We start from the raw sequence: 13635 nt of genomic DNA on the forward strand, positions 1-13635 counted from the left end.
ATTGATTTTCTTAATTTTTAAATTTATTCATTTAAAAAAAAAACTACAAAAAAATCTACGTCTAACAAATGCTCTATGCCATGAAAATATGAAATTTCACTAAAATCGGGCAAGGAAATCAAGGGTCAGGCGTTAATGGGTTGGATATTACAGTACTATTTGGGTAAAACCTAACCTAATGACATTAATTCAAATTTGAATTTTCTTAAAGTTAAAATCAATAAAGGTATCGTTCATGTTTTAGCAGCCTTCTGGAACACGAAAGAAAATAAGTATAAATTTTTTCACATTTGTTGACGAAAATACCCAAAATGTAAATGCAAATTTGCTTATGAACATTCCATTGAGAAACAGGGGTATGATTCTCACATATCAATGAGTGTTGTCCGATTCAAGCTTAAACTCAATGATAAGGGGTCCCCTTTTATAGCTGAGTCCCAACGGAGTGCCCCAGTGCAACACCTCTTCGAAGCGTAGGTTTTACATGACATAGTACCTCAGAAATGTTGCAGCATTAGAAACAGGGGCAAACTTCTCACATATCAATGAGTGTTGTCCGATTCAAGATTAAACTTAATGATAAGGGGTCTCCTTTTTATAGCTGAGTCCCAACGGAGTGCCCCAGTGCGACACCTCTTCAGGGAGGAGGTTTTATTGACATAGTAGCATTAGAAGGGAATAACCACCGTTAACATTTTTTTCTGATGTTCTCGCCAGGATTCGAACCCTGGGTTCAGCGTTATAGGCGGGTATGCTAACCTTTGCGCAACGGTGGCTTCCACCCAAAATTCCCAAACCTTGAAAATATGTTTGCATATCGTTATTTAGACCGTAGAGCCTAAATGCTTGAAGGACGACTAACAAAAATAAAAACAAGTAAAAGCGTGCTATACACAGCCGTGCCGAATCTTATATACCTCTACAATGGATCGCATATGACACGTTCTTGACCCAAGTCTCTTTATAGGCAAACAAAGGATAATAAATATGAATTGCTATGCTATTGCAGCTATATCAGATTATGGACCCATTCAGACCATACATGGTTTAGATGTTGGATACCATATTAGAAGTCATTGTGTAAAATTTCAGATAAATCCGATAAGAGTTGCGCCCTATAGGTGTTTACGAAGTAAAATCGGGAGCTCGGTTTATATGGGGGCTATGGATCGTTTCAGACCAAACAAACTTTCAGGTAAATCGGATAACAATTCCGACCTCTAGAGGCTTAAGAACTCAAGGTCCGAGATCTGTTTACATGGGAGCTATATTAGATTATTAACCGATTTAGACCATACTTGGCACAATTACTCTCAAAGTCAATACACGATACTTCTTGCTAAATTTTAGCCAAATCGGATAAGAATTGCGTCCGCTAGAGCCTCAAGAAGTCAAAATCCCAGCTAACTTTATCAAACTTTATGGTAGCCGTAGCAAAAAATTACATATTTTCGATCCCAACCAATCTTTACTAATAAGAAATATTTTTGTAAAATTTCAAGCGCCTAGCTTTATTCCTTCAAAATTAAAAGTAATTTCGACAGACAGACAGATGGACAGACTGATGGACGGAAGGACAGACGGACGGACAGACAGACGGACGGACATGACAAGATTGACTTCGAACTGATTTCCTTTGACCTAAGGAAAGTTTTCAAAAAAAAAAAAACACATAAAATTCAGAAAAATGGTATATATCACTCTGTCCGTCTTTCTATCTGTCTGTACTTCTGTTTTCTCTATCTCTCCATATGCCAGCCTTCCTGTATGTCTGTCTGCATATTTATCTGTCTTTCCGGTTGTTTGACTGTTCGTCCATCCGTAAGTTTGTCTATCTATCATTCATATGCTTTCTATCCGTCGTCTTCTCATCTATCTGACCATTTGGTCGGTCGTTTGTCTGTTTGTTCGTCTATCAGTCTTTCCGTCCGCCTGTCCATATATCTGTCCAGCTGACTTTATATGCATCTACCTAGCTGTCTGTCATCCTATGCATCAGTGCACTTTTCTGTCCGTCCATCCGCCGTAATTTCTGTCCGTCTGTCTGTCTGTTAACCCATCCGTATGTCTGTTAATCCATCTGTCTGTCTGTTTATCCATCTTTCTATCTATATATTTGCCTGCTTGCCCATTTTTCTTTTTTTCGGTTGTATATAGGTCTGTCCGTCTTTCTATCTGTCTGTACTGCTCTTTTCTCTCTATCTGTCTATTTGCCTGTTTGCCGGTATGTCTATCTCTCCGCCTGTTTGCCTTATTATCTGTCTGTCTGTCCGCCTGTGTGTCCATCTGTCACTCTGTTTGAATGTCCGTCAGTTTGTATGTCCGTCAGTTTGTCTGTCCGAAGTTTGTCAGTCCGAAGTTTGTCTGTCCGAAGTTTGTCTATCCGACCATCAGTTTGTCTGTCCATCAGTTTGTCTATCTATCCGTCAGTATGTCTCTTTGTCCATCTATTTTTCTTTTTACTTGACTGACTATCCCTCTAGCTGTCCTTCTGTCTGCCTATTCGTATTTCTTATTCCATCTGCAATCACGCTAGGAGAATTAAAAAATGAAGCCACTAAGCTCAAGCTTGCAACAGATTTCGCTTTGCCCAGAGACAGAAAACCACTGTTGCGCAGAGGTTATCATGTTTGCCTATGAGCCCTTACGAGAACATAAAAAAATTTTCATATGGCTATCCCCTATGAATGCTGACGACATTTGTGAGGTACTATGCCATGTAAAAACTTCTCCCCAAAAAAGGTGTTGCGACACGTCATTGGGACTCTTCGGCTATAAAAAGGAGCCCCTTATCAATGACCTTAAACTTAAATCGGATATGTAAGAAGTTTGACACTGTTCCTTAGTGGAATATTCATGGGCAAAATAAGCAATACGCAGGTTAAGTACGAATAATGGTACCCATAGGCGAAGTTTTCTAAAAAGTATGGAATTTGGCTTCTGCAGCCCGCAGAATAGAACTTTTTTATCCCAAATGCCTTCTATAGGGCACAAAAGACAAATTTATCAACCGTTTTGGAAGAAATTTGGGATCGTGAGTTTACCAAACTTAATCTACCGTAGCGCAGAGGTTAGCATGTTCGCCTATGACGCTGAACGCCTGGGTTCGAATCCTGGCGAGACCATCAGAAAAAATTTTCTGCGGTGGTTTTCCCCTCCTTATGCTGGCAACATTTGTGAGACTATGCCATGTAAAACTTCATTTCAAATAGGTGTCGCACTCGGCTATAAAAAGGAGGCCCATAAACTTGAATCGCTTAAACTTGAATCGGACTGCACTCATAGATATGTGAGAAGTTTGCCCATGTTCCTTAGTGGAATGTTTATGGGCAAAATTTGCATTTGCATCTTCAATTTTGCCACAATGTGGTGGCCATCGTAGCAGAGGTTAGCAAATCCAATGCCCTGGGCTCGAATTCTGGCGAGAACATCGGAAAACATTTTCATCGGTGGTTATTCCCTCCTAATGCTGACGGGTCATTTGTGAGGTACTGTACTATTTGGTATGGCAGCCATGTACAAACTTCTGCACAAAGAAGTGTCGCACAGCGGCACACTACTCAGACTCGGCTATAAAACGGAGGCCTATTAATAAGCTTGAATCGGACAGCACTCATTGATATGTGAGAAGTTTGCCCCCGTTTCTTAATGGAGTGTTCATGGGCAAAATTTGAAGAAAAAAATGCAATTTGTCTGAAAAATTGTTCTATTTTCGATTTAGAGCCCATATAACTGAACTCTCAATTAAATTGAGGACACAAAGGTCTCATTTGTCATTCGATTGTAATTGCCATTGTCTATGCCAAGCATGATACAACTTGCCGATAATGTCTCTAAATAAACTAGAAACATTTTTTTTATCCTATGACATAAAATCTCATCTTAATAGTCTAAACATCTTTGTTTTTGTTGCCTGCTGTAATTAGCCCACAGGCAACTAGCCCCTGGCGCCCAAAAAATGTTGCATCAAAACGAAATGTCTGTGTGGGTATGTGTGTGTGTGCGGGTGAAAACTAATTTCCCCACAAAATGAGGAGTCTGTTTACATTGCAGCAACCCTATGGACATTAAACAGAACATAAAATCCATCGTAACAACCAACATATACATTGACATAAAAGCCTACACGTATAAATGTTTATACAAATGGACGAATATGGCCAACGGTATATGACGAGCGTATTCGTATACACAAACTACTCACGATTAAAATGCAAACGAGAAGAGGACACCACAACTACAAACAAAGACCGACGAAAACACAACAAACACAGCAACTACAACACTCGAAAAATGAAAACAACACATCAACGGCTATATTAAATGTGCTTAAATGAGAGCAAGGATATGAGAGAACAGCAGCGGCAGTGGCAAAAACAATCGTAATACTAAGGCTGCCAACATTAGCGACAGCAGCAGCTGGGGTGACGAAAACATATCCAGTTAGAAGGAAATCAAAAAAGGGAAAACAACAACACTTGGGTAAAAAACCGAAAAAAAACCTCGGTGTTGAAATTTTAGCAAAAGTACCTCCATGAAGGCTTAAAATGCAAAGCTATGTTAGCTGTACACACATGTAAAGAAATCAATATTTGTGTGTGAAAGCATTTCTGCTTTGGCAACATTAGCAGAAACGGAAATGGCAATAACAGCACTGTAGATGAAGCACAACATTTGCAGACGCAACAGCTTTAATGTTAAGTAAACCTAAGGTAACATATTTGGGCAGCAGCAAAAACAAAAATGAAAAGCTTTCGCAAAGACAACATGAAAAGACTTGAGGCAAAATTTACACACTCACACAGAAACTCTCTTTCCGGTGCGCTCTAGTACGCAGTGGTGGAAGAGAAGAAAAATTCAAAAACCTCTCTATTCTCTTCCCTCATGCTGTTTGCCTTTGCTTAGCATCCTTTGACAAACATATGTCGAGGATTCCATGGCGCCAGCTTGCAAAGCTTCTGCTGCTGCTTCACAACCATGTGATAACAAACAGATGCATAATGAGAATCTTTTGCTAAGAGCTTTGGCAAAGCAAAAGCTTTTGCCTTTTCGCTTGCATTGCGATGCATTTTTTGAAGGCCTTTGAAGCATAAAAAGCTACGTATGTGAGGCCAGTTGTATAAGCAACGTTTAAGGTTCTGAAACACGAAACGAAGCAACGCGCGAGAGTGGCGTTTCCTTTTTTGTTTGACTTAACAAACCAAAAAGAAATCTGTAATAAAAAAAAGGAAAAATACAAAGTCCCTATCAAAAAGGAAAAATATTCTGGCAAAATAGAAATAAATCAAAAAAATTGCCCTAAAGTTAAACCACAAATTAAACCCCCCGGGGGCTAAGAAAAAAATTCAGAATATTAATCAAAATGTCGGAAAAACGCGCGTGAAAAAAGAATTTATGGAAAATTTGTTTGTTTTTTGTGTTTTCTGTCCCCACCTACTGCGAGCAGGTTGCAGGTTCTATTATTTGCCATAGCCAAGCAAGCAATGGAAAAAAATCATAGATAAATAAATAGAAAAAAAAAAATAAATAAAAGAAAATATTCAAATAAAAAAAAAGAGAGAAGATATCCCTTACAAAAAAAGGATATACACATAATTTCTCGGGTTCTATTGTGAGTGCGTGTGCCTGTGAGCAGCGTTCACAAAACCTTGGTGCCTTTACAACAACAACAAAAACCGCAACAACAACAACATCAACAAAAAGCAATTATCGTACTTAACGTTTAACAATAAAAAATTTAAAACATAAAATTTCACGAAAAAAGAAAAATCTAAGAAAAATCTAAGAAAATATTTAAGAAAAAAATCTTTGGAAAAAAGTGTGAATTTCCTAGATTGTTTCTCGTTACGCTCTTTAATCTGTAAAAGAGGAAAATATAAAATCAATAATTTCCCAGCAAAAAAAGCAAATAGCACAATAACAACGAGCAAAACCCCAAGCCGAACCTACCACCCAACCACCAACCAAACAAACGACCGCCCAACCAACCAACTAAACGACCACCCAACACAGCCCACTGGCAGTTAGGCAAGGGAGCGAAGCCAAAAAGCTAAAATTGCGACAAAAACAACGAAATCGGGACAAAATAAAACTACAAATAGACTACGAAAAGAGCAAAAACAAAGCCAGCACAACGAAAAACGAGAAAAGACTTCTTTGGTCATTATTAAACGCCAACAACAATAAGCGAAGAGGAGAAAATAAAAACTCGCTTCATAATTTTAAGCAAATCCTTACAAATCTGCCTGTCTGTCTGTCTAGCTGGCTGGCTGGCTGGCTGGTAGTAGATCAGGAAAACAAAAACCACCCAACGAAGACCCAGCAACTTAGCCTAGCCAACATAACTCTGGAAATTCTGCGTTGCGAAACTGTGGCGACTCCATGCAATTCAATTGTTAATAATTTATGACCAAAGCCAAAGCATGCCAAAGCAATAATAACAACAGCAACAATAACATAAAAGATAATAACCAGGAAACATTATATTAAATGAAGCAGTAGAGCAGACAACCCAACGACTCTCAGCAATAGTTGGAGCAGCAGCACCTCCACTTAGTCAAAGTCGTCATAGCTGCCAAAGCCGAACACAGGAGTCAAAGCTATCGAATTACCAACGACGACAAGGCACGAAACAGACAAAAGCCCCAAAGAAAACTAGAAACAAAACAGAGTAAAAAAACAAAAACACCACTCCGACATACATACGCATAGTGGTAGTAGTCGTAGTCGTCGTCGTCGTCGTCATAAGTGGGCGAAGAAGGCTGTGGAAATCCGCATTCCCCCCATATCCCATATTGGGTGACATGAACAACAGCTAGAACAGCAAACATTAACGAAACCCACACTTTACGAAAACCTTAAACCATACACAAACGCTCTCACACACACCCACACACACACACACACACATACAGACAGCGCACGCATATATACACAGAGCAAAAAGTACGCAAAAGTTCGTATACAAAAACAATAACGAGGACTACAGCTTCGTAGTGACCTTTAAACATTTGGTCACTCACGACGACAATTACGACAACGAGGAGTACTACTACGTACGCATACAGTGTTCACTCACAACCCACACAGTACCAAACAAGCAACCAAGTGCTACAACTACTCCCACTACTCTACAACTACTACAACTGCTTTAACTAATACCAATACTACTACTGTCACTGCTCCTACTACTACTACACAACGACGAGGACGACTAGAACGACGTTGAGAATTGCATCTACAACTCCCAAAAGGGCCAACAACGACAACCAGAAAAACAGCAACACCACGGCCACGTACAAATTTTTAAGATAAATTTTATCCAAAAAGAAAACCTTCCCCCCCAAAAAAAAACAACAGCATTAAAGGGCATCTTACTCAAGCCAAGAAAGACAAACAAAACTTATGGACAATGCCTACGTCTACTATAAGGTATTAACAGCTACTTATATCGTACTACCACCTCAACCTCAGCCACCACCATTTCACCATTCAAAGTGGGAAATTCTTTCGTCATCGTCCAACTGCATTCTGGCACACACATACAAGTTTAAGGAATCATCATTATCATCATTTGCATCGATTATTCGTTCATCATAGTCCATAGCGTTCACCCAAAACCAAACGACAAGAACAACAACACCATGACCACTATATCATGACAAAGATTTTTAACAACAACCATAAACAAACCAAACGACGGAAATTCATTAAAAAATTATGTTGAAAAATAAGTTTGCAACCCAAAAAAAGTAATACACCCAAGAAACCAAAGAAAACGACAATACCATAAAGAAAAATATAATTTAACCGAATATAATGCACATACACACAATGATAATATATTATATACCCTTAACATTCCTAGAGAACAGCACACACATACATACATTTAAATGATATGAAATTTCTTCAATGAAACCTTAATCACAATCTTGATATAGTTGAGGAGAAAATGCATAATAAGACATACAAGGACCCATTTCACATCAAATAGTTTGCACACACAGATCAGCATTATATATTAACTAACTATTGACGAATATCTCTTAAGTGTTGCTTATAATTTTTTTAAACCAATTTTTGAAATAATTTAATAAACATTTTAAAAAGTGACAAACATTGTACCCAGGGGTTGTATGAGTAACAATAAATGAACACATGTTACTTATACGCTACATAGTACACAAGTGGCATGAAATCGTTTGATCCAAAAACATTTTTATAAAATGTTCTCTAAAGGCAGACTTTTATGAAATTTTCTCTAAAGACAAAATTTCCAAGAAATTTCCTCTAAAGACAAAATTTCCAAGAAATTTCCTCTAAAGACAAAATTTCCAAGAAATTTTCTCTTAAGACAAAAATTCCAAGAAATGTTCTCTAACGACAAAATTTCCAAGAAATGTTCTCTAAAGACAAAATTTCCGTGAAATTTTCTCTAAAGACAAAATTTCCGTGAAATTTTCTCTAAAGACAAAATTTCTATGAAATTTTCTCTAAAGACAAAATTTCCATGAAATTTTCTCTAAAGACAAAATTTCCATGAAATTTTCTCTAAAGACAAAATTTCCATGAAATTTTCTCTAAAGACAAAATTTCCATGAAATTTTCTCTAAAGACAAAATTTCCATGAAATTTTCTCTAAAGACAAAATTTCCATGAAATTTTCTCTAAAGACAAAATTTCTATGAAATTTTCTCTAAAGACAAAATTTTTATGAAATTTTCTCTAAAGACAAAATTTCTATGAAATTTTCTCTAAAGACAAAATTTCCATGAAATTTTCTCTAAAGACAAAATTTCCATGAAATTTTCTCTAAAGACAAAATTTCCATGAAATTTTCTCTAAAGACAAAATTTCCATGAAATTTTCTCTAAAGACAAAATTTCTATAAAATTTTCTTTAAAGACAAAATTTCTATGAAATTTTCTCTAAAGACAAAATTTCTATAAAATTTTCTCTAAAGACAAAATTTCTATGAAATTTTCTCTAAAGACAAAATTTCCATGAAATTTTCTCTAAGGACAAAATTTTCAAGAAATTTTCTCTAAAGACAAAATTCCTATGAAATTTTCTGTTAGAACAAAATTCCTATGAAATTTTCTGTTAGAACAAAATTGTCATGATATTTTCACTAAGGACTAAATTTCCACTAAGCACAAAATTTTCGTGAAATTTTCTGTGAAGAGTTTTTGTCAAGGCAAGAAACTCGAAAGGAAGGTTCTTCATAAACGGGAGTAATCACCAGACTTCTGGCTAAGGGATTATCATTTCACAAGAATTGTCAGCAATGACAAAAAGTCCCCCAACGCCAAAACTTGGGTATGAAATTATGTGCATCACAGGAAAATTTCCACGAAATTTTCTTTAAAGACAAAATTTGCATGAAATTTTCTCTAAAGACGAAGTTCCCATTAAAAATTTTTTTAAATTTGTCTCTTAAGACAAATTTTCTCTTAAGACATATTTTCTATGAAATTTTCTGTTAAGGAAAAATTTTCATGAAATTTTCTGTTAAGATAAAATTTTTAAAAAATTTTTTCTTAAGACAAAACTTTTATGAAATTTTTTCTTTAAACAAAATTTCTATGAATTTTTCTCTTAAGACAAATTTTCCATGAACATTTTTTTAAGTAATTTTCTCTTAAGACAAAACTTCTATGAAATTTTTTCTTTAAACAAAATTTCTATGAAATTTTGTCTTAAGACAAATTTTCCATGAAAATTTTGTCTATTTTTTAAATGTGTGGCGAAAAATGTTCCGTGGTGAAAAAAGCACTGCTTAAACAATTTTTTTTTATTTTTGCATAAATACACTGGTACAATTTTAAGTATGTACCATATAAACTGAGGGAGTTATTAAGAAAGCGCTGAAAAAACAAGGCAAACGATATACGATACCTCTTTCTTCACAGTCCCAAATCATGGAAATCGATTCAGTACATCAAAAGTTATAGCTTCTTGGTGAAATGGAAAGTGGTCAACTTTGACACCTTGTATCTCGGGCTGTATTAAAGATATATACTAGCCACGCCATTGTCCTGAAAGCATATATCTTCCTCTTCAAATGTCTACAACATTTCTCACCACTCAGACAAACAGATAAAAAGTTGTGGACTTTTTTCCAGTTTTTTCCCGTTTGTACCACTGTGCGATGGCCCGACTTCAAATTTTTAGCTCATAAAAAGCATATTTTATTTGTTGTTGTTGTAGGCCCCAAGCCAGACCAACGTTGGCCATGACTTTCATTCAAAAATAAATTGCGTTTGGTGCTTTCGTGGTTCTTGTCTATAGGATGATGTCAAAGTTCGTCGAAGTGAAGGATTTTGTATCTAAAGGTGAATAGCACTAGAGATATGCGCTTGAGTGATTTTTCACTGACCCTCACGTACGCTCACGAGAAAAAAATGTTATTCACGCACGACTTTTTCATGTCGCCTCACGTTCGCGCTCGCTCACGAGACAAAAATTTGACTTACGCACAACTCACAAGAAACACTCGACTCACGAGTGATTTTTCACTCACGCTCATGTATGCGCACGAGAAAAAAGTTTTACTCAGGCACGCTCACGCACGACTTTTTTATGTCGACTCACGTTTACGTTCGATCACGAGGCAAACATTTTACTCACGCAAGACTCACAAGAAAATCACGACTCGCGTGAAAATCATGACTCACGAGGCACTCACGAGAATATCACGAAACACTCACGAGACAATCACGAGGCACTCACGAGTCACGGTTAAACAAATATTTTTCCATGAAGCGATTAAAATTTTTTTTTTGCATCCATCTCAGATCATACAGCATTTGAACGTACGTATATTAATGTATAAAGTGTATGAGCCCTGCATAACCACTGATTTACTCTTTTCCTTTTTGGCATCTGTAGACAAATTCGTATGTTAAAATACCGTATGATTTGAGAGCACGCGAAAACTTCAGTTTTTCGTTAAGTTTCTTTTCATACCCTCCACCATAGGATTTTTCGTCATTCTGATTGTAACTACTCGAAATATTCGTCTAAGACCCCATAAAGTATATATATTCTTGATCGTCTCGACATTTTATGTCGATCTGTCCGTCCGTCCATCTTTCTGTCGAAAGCACGCTAACTTTCGAAGGAGTAAAGCTAGCCGCTTGAAATTTTGCACAAATACTTTTTATTACTGTAGGTCGGTTGGGATTATAAATAGGCCATATCGGTCCATGTTTTGATATAGCTGCCATATAAACCGATCTTGGGTCTTGACTTCTTGAGTCTCTAGAGGGCGCAATTTCTATACGATTTAGCTGAAATTTTGCATGACGTATTTTATTCTTACCTTCAACAACTGTGTCAAAAAAGGTTCGAATCGGTTCATAACCTGATATAAATGCCATATAAACCGATCTGGGATCAAGACTTCTTGTTTTTTTTTTTTGTCTCGTGGTTAGTGTCGAGAGCATGATTTTACTCACTCAGGCCCGCGCACGAAGAAGTTTAATTCACTCACGGTCACGCATGTTCACGAGATAGGATTTGGATCTCACTCAAGAAACACATGACTGACGCGTGATTCACGCGTGGCACGAAAACTCAACCTCCTTTCGTTCATTTAAACGTATTAGTAATATTATCTAAATATAAATTATACGAATCGATGTTCTCAATCAGGTATGGAGACTGTTTCAAAGTAACTTTATCTTTTCTTCTTCTCTGCACTTTTTGCGGTAAATATCCTCTAAACTACACTTTGATAATTTCAAATGAACTTTTAGTTAAAAAACAAAAAAATATAGAAACATTTCAATTTAATGACAATACCTCTGACCCAATTTCACTATGCCCTTGAGTGGATTCTTCGAAATGTTGTTGGAAAATATTTCTTAGTCGCGCTTTTACAATTTATTTATTTCAATTGCCATTTAATTTTAAAAACAACTCGGTAATGAACAAATTTAAACGGCCTATAAATAATGCAAAAAGGTTCAAGGTAACTTTAGCAACAGCAATTAGACCAAATACTTGTGTGTGTGTTTTTTTTTTCACTCGTATGAGTTGATGTGTTAAATTGTTTGAAACATAAATTTTACACTTCGTTAAGTATTTCAATTTGAAACTGTTTATAAACAAGAAGGACACATGTATGTATATATAAGCCATTGTATATAAAGGTTAATTTGAAAATAAAAAATAGTAAAAATTAAAAAAAAAATGAACAATAACAGCAAAAAAAAATAGAAAATAGAAAAACCAAAAATAATTATATATATAAAACAGAAAAATAATACGCCTGGGTTCGAATCCTGGGGAGACCATCAAAAAAAATTTTCAGCGGTGGTTTTCCCCTCCTAATGCTGGCAACATTTGTGAGTTACTATGCCATGTAAAACTTCTCTCTAAAGAGGTGTCGCACTGCAGCATGCCCTTGGGACTCGGCTATAAAAAGGAGGCCCCGTATCATTGAGCTTAAAATTGAATCGGACTGCACTCATTGATATGTGAGAAGTTTGCCCCTGTTCCTTAGTGGAATGCTCATGGGCAAAATTTGCATTTTACCCTCCACCTCGGATATATATTTCAAAAACCTTTCGTCCTTATACAGTGAAAATCATTTCTGAACCCATATCAACTTCATCAAAATATAATATAATCTCCACTATATTCAAGAAGGCTACATAGCCTTCTTGATTATTGGTATTACACAACTCACTAAACCACAATCATCGGTTACAAAATGCACCTATTATGGGCCTAAGAACTTAAATCGGGAGATCGGTAATTGTATATGACAGCTATATCTTAATATAGACCTATCTGAACCATATAGAACACGAATGTCGAGTAGCTTAACACAGCCCACAGCCCAGCCACAGCCCACTGCATCATTAAGTAATAAACGTGATTTTATTGTCCCAACAACTTAAATCGGGAGATCGGTACATATGGCGGCTATATCCAAAGATAGCCCGATCTCCGATATATAACCATACTCGGTATGAATGTCGAAGGTCCTAATGCAACACATTGTGCCTTATTTCAGCAAATTCAGTTAATAAATTCACCTTTTATGGGCCAAAAATCTTACATCGAGAGATCAGTATATATGACAGCTACATCAAATCTGGACCGATCAGGCTCGTATTGAACAGGGATGTAAAGAATCCTAACTTAACTCGCTATACCAAATTTCTGCGAAATCGAACAATAAATGCGCTTATTATGAGCCAAGACCTTAAATTGAGAGATCGGTCTGTACGCACGTTGTGAACAAAATATAAACAGATTTTAATCATACTCGGTAGAAATGTCAAGTAGCCTAACGCAACTCATTGTGCCTAATTTTAGCAAACTTGGTAAATATATTCACCTATTATGGGTCTAAAATCTTAAATCGAGAGATCAGTGTATATGGCAGCTACATCCAAATCTGGACCGATCTGGGCCATATTAAACAGAGATGTAAAGCAGCCTAACACCACTCGCTATACCAAATTTCTGCGAAAACGGACAATAAATGCGCATATTATGAGGCAAGAATTTAAATCGAAATCTGGACCGATCTGGGTCGTATTTAACAAGGTCGAGAGGCCTTACGCAACTCACTGTCCCAAATTTCAACGAAATCGGATAATATATAAGTCTTTAATG

The 13635-nt window shown here is 36.5% G+C and overlaps 2 protein-coding genes across 16 annotated transcripts in view; one reads left to right on the forward strand and one right to left on the reverse strand.

Annotated features, from left to right (window-relative positions):
- The window catches only part of LOC106094039 (molybdopterin synthase catalytic subunit-like), a 515852-nt gene that overhangs the window by 347752 nt on the left and 154465 nt on the right, over positions 1–13635 (reverse strand). The window lies entirely within an intron of this gene.
- LOC106089369 (ELKS/Rab6-interacting/CAST family member 1) overlaps positions 1–13635 on the forward strand; it is a 289868-nt gene that overhangs the window by 164599 nt on the left and 111634 nt on the right. Inside the window, exon 1 of one of the 15 annotated variants that reach the window (XM_059370217.1) lies at positions 5092–7431. The exons of the other annotated variants lie outside the window; for them this stretch is intronic. Coding sequence (XP_059226200.1) covers positions 7405–7431 — 27 coding nt within the window. The 5' untranslated portion in view covers positions 5092–7404. Of the gene's footprint in view, positions 1–5091; positions 7432–13635 lie in introns of those variants that run through there. 15 annotated transcript variants of the gene reach the window in all.

Source organism: Stomoxys calcitrans, chromosome 5 (assembly GCF_963082655.1).
Source record: "Stomoxys calcitrans chromosome 5, idStoCalc2.1, whole genome shotgun sequence".
Classification (NCBI taxonomy): domain Eukaryota; kingdom Metazoa; phylum Arthropoda; class Insecta; order Diptera; family Muscidae; genus Stomoxys; species Stomoxys calcitrans.